The 14,172-nt window shown below is 35.3% G+C and overlaps 1 protein-coding gene across 8 annotated transcripts in view; it reads right to left on the reverse strand.

Moving 5' to 3' along the window:
- The window catches only part of PHC3 (polyhomeotic homolog 3), an 82,406-nt gene that overhangs the window by 41,703 nt on the left and 26,531 nt on the right, over positions 1-14,172 (reverse strand). For all 8 annotated transcript variants that reach the window (XR_010840666.1, XM_059065061.2, XM_067033998.1 and 5 more), the window contains 3 exons: positions 13,627-13,725; positions 6,975-7,221; positions 21-892 (listed from right to left, as the gene is read on the reverse strand). Coding sequence is in view for 7 of the 8 variants with exons in the window: in XM_059065061.2 (XP_058921044.1) it covers positions 21-892; positions 6,975-7,221; positions 13,627-13,725 (1,218 nt within the window). In the remaining variant the exon portion in view is untranslated. The remainder of the gene's footprint in view (positions 1-20; positions 893-6,974; positions 7,222-13,626; positions 13,726-14,172) is intronic.

Consider the following 14,172-nt stretch of genomic DNA (forward strand, 5'->3'; position numbering starts at 1 on the left):
AAGAGCTTCCAAGGGCTTACCACTGGTGGATCAACGGATGCTGGTGGTTGTACTTGTAGGTTTACCGCAACAGTCTGTGGAGGAGGAAGAGTCTGAAATGGCAACTGGACCAAAGCTTCTGCAGCTGGAAGCTCCTCTTCTGACACCAAAGCATTCTGCACCAAAACCTGGCCCTGGGACAGAATTTCAGGCTGCACTTGTAAAGACTGCATAGACTGCAAGGGCAGTGGTGGAATCTGAGCTGGAGGAGATGTCGACATCTGCGGAGGGGTTGCAATTGGGATTGGAGAGGACTGCAGGGTTGAATATTGCTGGTGTGATGCTGGAGACACAATCTGCTGACCTGGGGACACCAAGGCGGACTGCTGAACTGGGCCAATGTGTACAACAGGGGAAGCTGGAAGTGGAAGATGGGATGGAAGATTCAGCTGTGCTGTAGGTTGCACCTGATTAGCAGTGGACTGCTGCAAGTTTGACCCTGGCTGTAGAGCTGATGACACAAGTGGGTGTGGCTGAATAAGTGCTTGTGGATGAATAATTATAGTAGGAGACTGACTTGGTGAATGAGGTGGTGGAGGAGACACCACTACAGACTGCTGTGCTGACTGTGACTGGCTAGGAGACACTGGTAAAGGAGGGGGATGACTCTGAATTGGGGAACAATGCTGTGACTGGGCACTACTGGGAGCTGGAGGCAGGCCGTGGTTTTGAAGTGGTAAACAGTGTTGAGATGGCGGTGGGTCTTGAGTTGGACTTTGAAGTGTGATTGGCTGAATTTGCTGTTGCTGCTGTTGTAGCATCAGCTGATGGTGGGAAACTTTGGGAGGTGGTGAATGAAGAGGAATCTGCTGATGTTTTATTAGAGGATGAGGCTGAATTGGAGGATATGAAGCTGTGAGAGAAAAAAATGACAATTAGTATTTCTTTCAAAAATTATCACATAAATTTAAAAATAAATCTAAATGAGGAACGTTTTCGCATCAGAAGGTCATAATCATCAGAAGTCTATTACAAGTCTTCCCAACAAGACTGGCTCAAAAATGTAATGACAAACAACTTTTCCTTGGAAAACTACATAATTTCATAAAACAAACTGTACTGTGATAAGTTCCAAAAGAAAACTGCCTAAAACAATTGATTCATAAATCTGAATTTACACGATTTATTCTTATTAAATTTTATATGTCACCAGAATATTTCCATTAACTTTTAACAAAGTTTATCCACTTGAATTCCTTCTCTGGGAAGAAGAGGGGTGTAACTGAACAAGTGTAATATAAATAAAGATAACTTCAAAATCATAAAATAAAGGTCTCATCCTTTCTAATCCATGTCTAAACATTCTTCCAATTAACAGTCAATGTAATTACCTATAAAGCTTCCCAAATAAGTTCCCCAATTTGAACCGACATGAATGGTTGGTACTATCTGACCCAGGAAAATATTTTGTATAAAAAGTTAATTCAGTTAAGCAAAACACATGTGTGAATCCTACAGCATGGTTAAATAATCACAGTAACTAAGAAATGAAATTTCAGGGGCCATTCCAAATCCAGGAGAGCAACAGTTTTGCTTGCAGAAAAAATGACACAATCAGCCATGCTGTCTAGACAAATGATCTTGTTTTACTTCTCTCTTCCACATACACTAAAAAAAACCTAAAGTAATCTATAAGTGATAATACCAGTTTTCTCCACAAGGGAGCCACTCATAACAGGAAATATATATATGTAAGAATTAGCAAAATCAAGTAGTAAGTAGTTTCCACATCATTATGCCTCTTCTGCATACTGACTGGTGCATATGTTCACACAGAGGGAGATGCTGGTGAAATCCTCTCTATCTAAATAAGAATGGAAACTGGGTTCACTAGAAGATAAACTGAAAAGATTACTTAATATTAATATCATGTAATATTATCACATTTAAAATATACCTAAAGACAGGCAAAAATTTTTTCTTAATCTCAGACTGTAATGCCTTGTATCTATTTTTACATTCAACTATTATTTGTGACAAAGACCTTATAAAAAATTCTAACAACTTTTTTTCAACCTTCTGTACTTGGTTGGTTATTATTTGAAATTCTGGAGATTCTTTAAGGAAATTAACATCTGATTAACATCTCAAGAAAGAAGCATTTAGAAGGTTCAACAAATACCCACGAATTGTTAAAAACAAAATGGAAATTAGATCTAAAATTTCATTTAACAAAGTAATTTTCATATAACTAGACTAGCATTTCAAACTAAGACCGAAAATTTTATGTCAGCACTTTATAAATGTGTTGATAAAGACTCTCTATTATAAAGTATTCAAAAAAATCTTGGACTTCTATAGAGTACCTTTCCACCAAGGGGCTTAAGATGCTTTCACATCTCTCTCCTTTGTACTCACAAAATGCCTGTTGAGTAGGTACCCTTTTACAGATAAGGAAATAGCAGTTTAGCAAATGCCCACTTTAATTCAATTTTTAAGTTATAATTAACCATATTCTTGAAGTACAGTGGAGATTATATTCATGGGAATAAAAAGTCTTTCTGTGCTCTAGCAAGTAAGCAATCTTTGCTTTCTAGAGCTGGTAATTCAATACAGTAATAGTTATCCTTTCAGCTAAATAAAATTTTTCTTTGATCAGAAATCAAAATGAGTCTATATATTTTATATAAGTCCATAAATCCAAATGACAAGCACATATACTACAGAATAACTGTGAGGATACCTTAAACAATACTTCCGTATAAGAAAAGTCCTAGTATTCTGGAGAATCATGACGTGTGTTAATTTCTCTGATTTTAATAAACACTTTAGTATTGTCAGGGTGGCCTTATAACTGGAGAATTAATGATTGGCATCATCTCTCACATATGCAGCAGAACCTTTTATTATTGCAAATAATTAAATATATTATTTTAAATTCTTAAATATATTATTTCATTCAGTAGTTACTACAACCCCATGAGGTACATAGGGTACTATACTAATCCAGTATATTTCAAGTGAAGAAACTTTCAGTAGTGAAGTGACTTGCCTAAAATCACCTGGCTATTAAGGGGCAGTGCTGGGTATAAAAGAATCCACAGTCTTAGCTGAGTCTAGGTTCCTATTATGGTCTGAATGTTTGTGTCCCCCAAAATTCATGTTGAAGCCCTAACCCTTAATGTGACTGTGTTTGGTAAGGGGGCCTCTAAGGAAGTAATTATGGTTAAATGAGGTCAAAAGGGTGAGGTCCTGACCCAACAGAATGAGAAAGAAGAGAACTCGATATCCTCTCTTCTTGCACTCAGATGAAAGACTGTATGAGGACAAACTAGAAGGCAGCCATCTGCAAGCCTGAAAGAGAGCATTCACCAAAAACCAAACACTGCCAGTTCTTGATCTTGAGCTTTCCAGCCTCCAGAACTGTGAGAAGATAAATTTCTGTTGTTTAAGCCCGCGGTCCCCAACCATTTTGGCACCAGGGACCAGTTTCATGGAAGACAGTTTTTCCAGGGATGGGGGAGGGGGGGTTTCAGGCCGTAATGTAAGCAATGAGGAATGGGGAGCAGGGGATGAAGCTTCACTACTCACTCGCCTGCCGCTCACCTGCTGCTGTGTGGCCTGATTTCTAACAGGCTGAGGACCACTACTGGTCCATGGCCTGGGGGTTGGGGACCCCTGGTTTAAGCTATCTAGGCCATGGTATTTTTTTATGATCGCCTAAGCAGACTAATTAGTCTTTTCACTACATACTGGATTAATGTCTGCAAAAAAAGATGCATATTTTTTCTAACTAATTTCATAAAAGCTCTAAAGACTGAGCTCTAATATAGTTCATGATAATTTCCAGACATTTGGTTAAAGTTTGCCTTTATTTTATATATTAAAAATAGGATTAATAAATATCAAGTGGGAATTCCACCCTCAAGAAGAAATGATGAAGAAAACTAAATGACGTTAGCACCCTAGAAATACATGTAAGGAACATGTAACAGACATATAACATGTCTGTTATATGTCTATTATAATAATTACTAGACTATACTACGTTAGAATACAAGCAGATTTTTTAATACTTGAAAGTGACCTGCAGGAGAAGCATTTTTCTAATTGAAGAAAAGGACAAACTACTAATTCAAGAATCTAAAAAATAAATAAATAAATAAAAATTTTAGCTTCAGACTAACTCCATACCAACAAGAGCAGAAAAACTAAAAGGGTAGAAAAATTATAACTGCTGCCTTGCCAGAAGATACAAATTGCTTTGAATAACTGCATTTTTAAGTTAAAATTGAATTTTTAAGTTTGGAAGCTGCAAAGGTTTATGTGGCTTAGGGTGTTCCATTTGGTTTTATTTCTAAAAAGTAACACCACAGAAAACTGGAGTTTGGTTAATACACATAAGCTCTAAATCTGGAATTGCAATTGTCCTGAAGTCTCAGGATGGTGTAAGACCCCCTTACTCTTACTCTTTGATGGTTTTAGCTTACTGGTCTCCTCCATACTTACATAAAATATTGGCCATCAGAGGAAGGCAACTATAAAGATATTATCACACTATCAATGAAAAGGGGTAGAATAAGTGTTAACCTAGAACCAGATACTGTGAGTTCAGGGGGAATGAAAATCCCAAAGCAGATTTCTTTGCTTGAACTAACCCTGAAAGAGTTTCTACCTTTCTCTTTGAAAGGAAATTAACCTACCCTCCATTATAATCTATCAAAACTATAGAAATCACTATAAATTGTCCCCTGAGCAGTCATTCCAAGCACAGTGGGTCACTGCCTCTCCACACTAACTCCTTCCACCAACACTGGCCAGGGAATTCCCTGGTGTTCCAGTGGTTAGGATTCTGCGCTTTCACTGCCGAGGGCATGGGTTCAACCTCTGGTTGGGTAACTAAGATCCCACAAGCCATGGAGTGCAACCAAACAGAAAAAAAAAAAAACACTGGCCAGAGGCTAGTTTGAGGCTAAGAATACTCTGAACAATACAGTACAAAAATCCTATTATCATACCATATAGATAGCAGGACCTTGCACACAGATGTTTATAAAAAAGAATTCACATCTAACCATACTATGAGTGGATTTATTACTTATACATTCTAACAAACTCTTCACTTATCTAAGATTCAGATGGAAGAATTCTAAGCAGTGATACCTAGTTAGTACAAATGGAAAAAACTGTGCTATAATTTCCAAAATTCAAATGGAAAAAAAAAATCAACTATTAATCCAACAAATATTTACTACTGTCCACCTATTACAGATATAAGGTACATATAAGGCACAACCTGGTGTTGTCAAGATAAAAGAATGAAAAGGTTAATCTGAAAAAGGATTAAAAGATTTAATAAATGTAAAGTACCTGACACGTAGGTGCTTGATATTAGTTCCCTACCCTCAAAGAGCTTACTTACTGTCTAGTAGAAAAGCTAAGATCAATAAGTATATAAATAACTATAAAAGAAAAAGTACCATCAATAAGTATATAAATAACTATAAAAGAAAAAGTACCACAAAGAAATATAAAAATGCTATACAAGGGACTTCCCTGGTGGTACAGTGGCTAAGACTCTGCACTCCCAATGCAGGGGGCCCAGGTTTGATCCCTGGTCAGGGAACTAGATCCCACATGACACAACTAAGAGTTCGCATGCCACACCTAAAGATCCCACATGCCGCAACTAAAAGATCCCCGCATGCTGCAACTAAGACCCAGTGCAGACAATATATTGTTTTAAATGCTATACAAGTTCAGAGGGATGAGAGATTTCTAACTAGAGGAATCAAACAATTCCAAGATCTTGAGACTGCGTGATATAGAAAATGTTGGCAATATCAGCACAGAGGAAACATAAAAAGAGAAAAGGCAAACTTCAGCAGTGTAAAATGAATCTTTAAAAAGTAATACAAAAAAAAGATTAAAAAGTAATGCATAATTATAAAAGGATAGAAAGAAGATGCTTACCTGATGAGGCTGGATCAAAGGAAGATTTTTTTTTAATGTAACATATGTGAGGTATCTAGACCAGTGCATCTCACACACACACACAAACACACACACACACACACACACACACTTTCAATAAACAATAGTTAAACTGATATAAAAACATATGTAGATTTATTAAGAATAGGAGAGATCTAAGTATGCTTAAGAAGCAAAAGGAAGGATCCAGCATGAGGGAGACAAAAGATGCCTGTAATAACTATGAAAGAAGGTCAGGAGCCAGTAAAAAAGATGCAATCAATGACACAAGGAAATAGTGCTAACTTTAAAGAAGAAAGCAGATAATTCCTTATCCTATTAGAAGTGAAGAAAGCTCAACACTGAGAAATTCTGAGACGAACAGAAGACATGGTAAGGAACTGAGTCAGCACGGCCCCAGAATTTCCAGCATGAGAACCATGAAGCAACATTATCTGTAGATGGCAGAGGGAGCACACATGGGATTCAAAGGTCGATGAAAATGAAAACGACTCAGTTGATTCCCTGACATTCGCCTCTCAGAGATGAAATCAAAGATGGAAAAAAAGCAATAGGGTGAGAAAATAATTATGCATAATCCTTATTTTGGGAAACTGATAAATTCCTCCCACTTATGACAACATTAAAGAAAAATATATACTTGCTTTTTTAAAAAGCTTTTAATTTTGTTCCACTAAAGCACATTAAACAAACCACAAGCAAATTTTTTTAAAGCTAAAAGGTTTTATCGACATAACAGAAGACCAGCACATGATGAAGATGTTAATCAAATGTCAACTGACCCCAAAAAATCTATTTTATTATTATAATTTGTTTTAGCTGTTGGGCTCTTTTGATTTCTCTTTTTTCAAGCTACACTACTGTTCTTTTGTTAACTTATAAAATCCACATTTTAAAATATTTTAAAAGTATTCTCGTTCAAGTAATGGACATCTTTTGTTTTGCTCTGCCTGCTAAGAAAATGAATAATGCAACTATTTTCGACAAAAGCTTTATCCCACCTGGTGCTATTAACTGGTGAATACTGGATGTCCGGGTGACAGCTGTGCTTCGTGATTCCAGACTTGGACTTTCTCCTTTCTTATTACTTTCTGGAGAAGGATCTCGTTGGCTGATTTTAGAACTGGTCACTGTTGTTTTGTTATGACAAATTGTCAATGACTGAGTTTGACTAGTACTTTTTGGCGGACCATTTTGTGAGCTAGATAATACACCCAACTTCTGGCTGCGTAATGTTAAATTCTGAACCTAAGAACCACATAACAAAAAATAAGGATGAAACAGATGGTATTAATTGATGTGGTAATCATTACCATTATAACAACAATGACAGCACATTTATATTATGCTTTTTATATTATGCATAAAGCTATAAGCACTTGAAACAGCTAATTAACCCTGAAGGAAAGGGGAGCTATTATTCTAAGTAATCATATCTTAAACATTAAGTGGCAATTTTTTTAAAAAGACATTAAGGAAAAGAATCATTAAGAACTAAATGAAAATAGAATATATATATATATATATATATTGCAAATGAACTATCAATATGAGGAAATTACTCTGCAACATTTTAAAGTTACCAAGTCAGAGACAGTCAAAAGGAAGGAGAAAGAGGAAGAGCATTCCAGGCAAAGAGGAAAACTTGAGCAAAGCTGCAGAGGTGGGAGAGCCCAGGGTGTGGAGGGAAGAATGAGCAATTCCTTCTACTTCACTCTGAGTTCTCCATGACAGGACTGTGAAACATTTTAAGGCTACAAGTCCCTCATAAACTTGCGAGAAATTACTACACACAATTAGGACAGTGTGGATACAATACTGCTATCTTAATAAAGATCAGAAAGATAACAAAAAAAGAAAGTTAATAGGTCTATAGAGATTATAAGGGAACACTAATCTTCTAAGTAAGAAAACAAATTCATGAAATCACCTACCCCATTGTGATAATTATGAAAAGCATTTCCTATTAACTAACTTTAAAGAGTTAGTGAGATTTTGTTGTGGTGGTTATGAAACACTCATTTGCCTTTGAGAACTAGATCTCATGAACTAAAGACATCATGCATGGCCTTGAAATGGTTTACGTGTGACTCCTATCTACACCGGTGCTATTCTAAACACACTGCCAGTCCGGATGGTGGCAAGGATTATCTCAATTACTTTCACCTGAGGTCTATAACATTTTCAAACAGCAAGGCAGAACATGCCTCTCCAATAGCTTCTTAATCTTTTGCCTCAGAAATGAATGCACCTAATACATTTATGCTAGCACTGGCCCTGGGAGGGAAACTGAAGTAAGAGAGATTCTAAAGTAACAAATATATTGCTGCTTTATGAATGTTCTTCAGTTTCATGTGTGTTCTGTCTCTACAACTGTATCATTAACTGATGCTCTATACCTTCTCTTTCCAAGTGCCAATGCAGTGTTCAGCCAACAGCAGATGCTAAATAAATGTTTACTTCAGGGCAGTTGAAGTTTTAATCAGTTCCATTCTAAGCTACTGAAAGAATTTTCTAAGTGAGACCATATGGAGCATCTTCTCTGATTTTTGTCAAATATTTCACAGCATTGTAAAATGGACTAATTACTGCTGTATTACTGAAATTTAATGCAAAAAAAATATGCTAAAATCCAGATTTCTCAGCTTGCCACTCAAAGCCCTCCACAGTCTGGGCCCAAAGTGCTTTGAGCCCCTTTTTCCACTATTCTATTTCACAATCCTCATACTCTAGCCAAACTGTTCTGCTCACCCTTCTCCAAACATACCTTGCACTGCCTTCATTTAGAGCCCTTGCTCAAATTCCTCTTTCCTCAACTCTGTCTCCTGAAGCGCAACTCAGTGCTCAAGACCAGTAAAATTCCTACCCATTCTCCCAAAGAAACCTCTCGAAGTCTCTGGTTAGAAATAATTTCTCCTCCCCTCTATGCTTTTCCCATAGAATTTGGATCATAGTGGCCTATACCAATGACAAACACCTAGCTTGGTTTAGAATTACTAATGTCTGTGTCTGTGAAATACTGAGACTCTGACTGGCAGGCTCTCATCTCTGACATGCATTTTTGTACTCCCCGCAATTCCAACTGCAGACATAACAGAAACTACACAAGTCTGAGGTATTCTCCTATATCTGATTCTGAACAATGTATTGCATGGATTTTGTTGCTCTTGTTGTTGTTAAGTATCTTGTTTTATTTATGGTTTTCTTAAGCTAACATTAAAATCTGTTCATGTTTTACCAAAAGAAATCTCAACAAATGTCTAGCAGAGGAATATTAAAATCTCTCAGGAAGCAAGGGAAAAACAGCAAGAAATTTAACATCTGCCATAAATAATGTATAAGGTGGACCACAGAATGATGGTAATCAAGGTCTGAACTATAACCTGAAAAACAAAAGCTTTCCTTCAAATGAAAAGCATATTCAGAGTAAATGAAGATCTGACACAGTGAACCCTTAAGCTGTAGCAGTCCATTTCTATAGAATAATATACTTTTTCCTTCTAATTTTCCTTTTGTTTTCTGGAATTCTGAAAGAAAACGTATGCATGTGCATATTGTATACTATATGTTATTTATATGAATAGATAACTTTTAGAATATGGCTTTACTATCTATGGTCATCTTGGCTTAAATATTTACAATAAATTTCAAACATGTAAACTATACTCCTAAAGCATATACAGAACTGAGCTGTTAATAGATCACATATTCAGATTTCCTTGACAGAACTTCACTTTTAAAAAGAACCCACCCTTTCTAAGATAAAGAATATTATGGCATCTAATGCCCAACTTTAATTTCATCTGAACTTTTCCTAAGATCAGTTTGTGGAAACTTTCTGACTTTTGAAAAAGTCTAGATTTCCCACAAAATATTTTTGCTAATTTCACACCTTACATTTTTATAGTGGATTACCCAAATACTCTCAAGTCAGTTTTTTAATTTGGATCTAACAAATAATGTGTGAATTATCACTTTGTAGATAAGGAAATTAAGAGTTCATGTCACACTGCCAGCAGTAGAACTGTTTCTAGCTTTTAAATCTAAAAGGCTGTTTTCTCCTCAATTCTTACAGAATTGCCCAGAGAGCCTTGGTAAGATTTCTTACTTTTCTATAACATACTTTTAGTCTTATGATATCTTTCTGAAAGTCACATTTTTTTTCATGATAAGGAGAAGAGATGGAGCATTTAAAATGGTAAGGGTAAGATATTCCAAATTTCTCATTTTTTTACAGTATGCTATAAATTTTAATACTGAGGAAAAATTAACTGTTATACTGACTTTTGTCAGTTAAAAAGTATGAAAATAAAACTTCAAATTTGGTATTTCTCAATTACAAACAAATTAAATGTTTTAAAAACTGCAAATATATGTTTAAAAATTAACAAAGTGGAGCACAAATTTTTCAAAACAACCCTGAACTTGAGGAAAGTTACCACTGGAATATTCAAAATATTAGCATCACCTACCACTGTCAGCCTCATTCACTGCCACTTCTAAAGCACAGCAAAGAAAAACATTAGTAGAGACGTTCCTAAAGGTCAATCCATCCCTCTAGTTCCTCCATCTATCCTTGAATTGAGTCAGATTATTAGAGAGCCACATACCTATACACATCAAACTGGACCCCAAAGAGCTTATTCTATAAATTACTTTGACTATGAGAACCCACAAAACAGACTGTGCTCTAGAGAATTTGTTAGTTGTATTTTCCTAATAACTGGTTTATTTTACCTTGGAAACTGCAAATCCTTTAAATGGTTGAGTTTCTCTCTTCATTACTAGCTACATGAAAGCTAAGAACCAAATTCATGACTCATTTTTAGACAGTGCATAACAAAAACAGTAATTAGTAGCGTGTGATATCTTATGTGCCAGGCACTATGCTGAGTGCTTTATTTATGATTACTGTCTCATTTATATTCCTTATAACAACTCTGAGCTATTACTTCCAGTTCACAGTGAAGAAACTGAGGCTTAGCATAAGTAATAACAACACCTAACATTTAGTGAGTGCTAACTAGGTAACAGACACTGTTCTGTTTTTCATTTATTAACCTATTTAATCCTCATTACAACCCTACGAAGCATTACATTTATTTTATTTTATATTGTTGAAACTGAGGTTTAAGGATATACAATGAGAAGGTGGTAGAACATGTATTTGAATCCAGAGAATCTGGCTCCAGAGTCCAAACTTATAAACACCATGCTATACTATGACCTATCCAAAATCAACCAACTGGCAAGTGACAAAGCAACTGTTGCTGAAGTCAGAATATAAACCCAGGTCTTCCTATTCTCCCCTGTGCAGAAAAAGTACTGAGTACCTACAACATTCTAGACACTAAACATATATTACTTACTCTTCAACTTAACCTGCAAGTATGTATGACTATTAGAGATGTTTGGTAACTTATCTAAAGTCACAGAACTAATAAATGACTGCAGTGGGAGTTGAACTTAAGCTCATACAGGACTTCATGCATGTAATTTCAATGGCAACCACACTCCTAGCTCCATGCCACTTTACCATTCTGGAAGTTGACAGGTTTTATAAAACCAAACCAAACCAAAACAAAACAAAACAAACAGGAAGATAACTACTTCAACAAATTCATTCCACAGAGAGACATTTCAAGTTTAGAGCTGAAAAAACCTTAAAGTTAACAAAGGTCTCATTTTATAAATATGGAAACCGAAGTCCAAATAAGTTAAGGAACTATAGAGGGTCACAGAGCACATTATGAGAAACCGGAGTTTAACTGATCACCATCTTTATATGCTGATATATGAAAATTGGATTTTGTTATTAAATAAAATAGAGATTCTATGAAAAATACCAAAGAATATTATTGCTATCTCAGTTTTTACTTTTTACCAGATGATTGAGATTATTAAATTAAAAATTCGAAGCCAAGGATGACCTTGAGATATACCAGTTTCTGCCATATGCAATCCAAAACATTATCTATGGAAAAATGTCAAAATGGTATCATACAATGTAAAAGTCTACTCAACTGTTTTAATTTAAAATTTACTCAATTTCATTCATCTTTATTAATTTTACCGAAGTGTGACTTACATACAATAAAATGAATGAACCAGTTCAATAAGTTTTGACATTATGTATATACCATGTTACCACCACCCCAATCAAGATATAGAACATTTCCATCACTCATGCCCCTTCCCAGTCAATCTCCCCCACCTTCTGCCCACCTTCTAGCACAAATCCATTTTTTTCACTATAGATTAGTTCTGCCTGTTCAGAAATTTCATATAAATAGAGTCACAGAGTATTACACTCTGTGATGTCTGGCATCTTTTACTAATTATAATGTTTCTGAGATGTACCAGTAGTTTGTTCCTTTTTATTTCTGAGTAATATTCCACAATATGTTTATCCATTCACCGGTTAAAAGACAGTGGTTACTTCCAGTTTGGGGCTATTCTAAATAGAGCTGCTATGAACATTCATTTAAACATCTTCATGTGGATATATGTTTTCAAATCTCTCAGGGTAAACATCTAGAAGTGGAATTGCTGGGTAACATCTTAAGCATATGTTTAACTTTATAAGAAAACTGTTTTTCAAAGTGGTTGTACTCTTTTACACTTTCACCTGCAACATATGATAGTATGGTTCCTCCACATTCTCGCCAACATGTGGCATTTTCAGTCTCCTTTATTTCAGACATTCTAATGAGTGTGTAGTGATACTCATTGTGGTTTTGATTTATATTTCTAGGAAGATTAATCATGTTGAGCATTTTTTCATGTGCTTTATGGCCTTTCGCATATCTTTTGTGAAGTGTTCAAATCTTTTGCCCATTGCCCATTTTTAACTGAACTGTTCATGATCTTATTACTGAGTTGTAAATGCACTTTATATATTCTGAATACAAGTCCTTTGTCAGATATATGTATTGTGAACATTTTCCCTCAGTCTGTGGCTTTGCCTCTTTGTTTTTGTAGCAATGTCTTTTGAAGAACAGTTTTTAAATTTTGATAAAGTCCGATTTATCATTATTTTATTTTACAGTTAATGCTTTTTGTGTCCTGAGAAAGCTTTGCCTACCCTGGAGTTGTAAAGATATCCCCTATGTTTTCTTCTAGAGGTTTTATAGTTTTGTTTTTTGTCTTTAGGTCTACATTACTTCTGGTTTATTTTTGTGAATGGTGTAAGGAGAAAGTTAAAGTTCATTTTCTCCATAGTACCAAACAAAGTATAAACAAAAAACTGAGTAACATTCTGCTCAATTTTTTAAGTTTAAAGTTTACCCAGCTCATTTTTAAATTTAAAAGCCATCTTGACACGGTTATTACCTAACTGCTTACAAAGGAATCTACAGAAAAGAATACATCTCACATAATAAATCTGCTTTACAATAAAACTAAACATACAATGTCATAGCAAAACATATTAACTTTCACTAATGTCAAATAACATAAATATCCCTGTTTAATGGCATTATAATTTCTATAAAAGCAAAAAATTTTCTTGAAGTTCTCACTGGATTAAATGTTGATCTGAAATGTGTGACAAAGAGCACTGAAACCATCAGTAACTTAAACACAAATGTATGTTTACCTTTAACCTGAAGACCCAGACCTTAAGTACCACATTATGAAGCTAGACAAGCTCACCTGAGTAGCTGCAGACTGACAGGAAGATGACGATGACGACGAGACAACAGGAATGTCAGACTGTACAGCAGCCACAGTGGTAGCGGGTGTGAAAATCAGCTGTACAGACAGAAAAACCAAAAAAATACCCTAAGACAAAAGAACATGTCCCACACACAATGTATAGCAGGCAAGAAAGACTGAAATTTGTGACAGAAAGACAATGCAGTTTAGGATTGTCTCCTAAGCAAAAGGTTTTACATGACAAGGAGAACTTTTTGATAATAGAGAACTCAAAAGGAAAAAAAAAACCAGAAACATTTTTGAAACAGCTCATGATTCTGATGAGTAGAAAATAAATCAGTGCTCAAAAAAGAAAATGTATTTTGGCAATATGAAATCCTCATACCAAAATTTTCCCCGAATAAGCTATCATACTTAAACTTTTCCCAGCTCAAAACTGTTGTGGCAGGATTCCTAAAATGGAAGTTAGAATAGGCAACCATAGTCACTGCTCTTGAATGTAAACTAAATTTCAGTGAGAAACATGAAAAGAAACACCAAAAA

This window comes from Kogia breviceps, chromosome 5, assembly GCF_026419965.1.
Source record: "Kogia breviceps isolate mKogBre1 chromosome 5, mKogBre1 haplotype 1, whole genome shotgun sequence".
Taxonomy (NCBI): Eukaryota; Metazoa; Chordata; class Mammalia; order Artiodactyla; family Physeteridae; genus Kogia; species Kogia breviceps.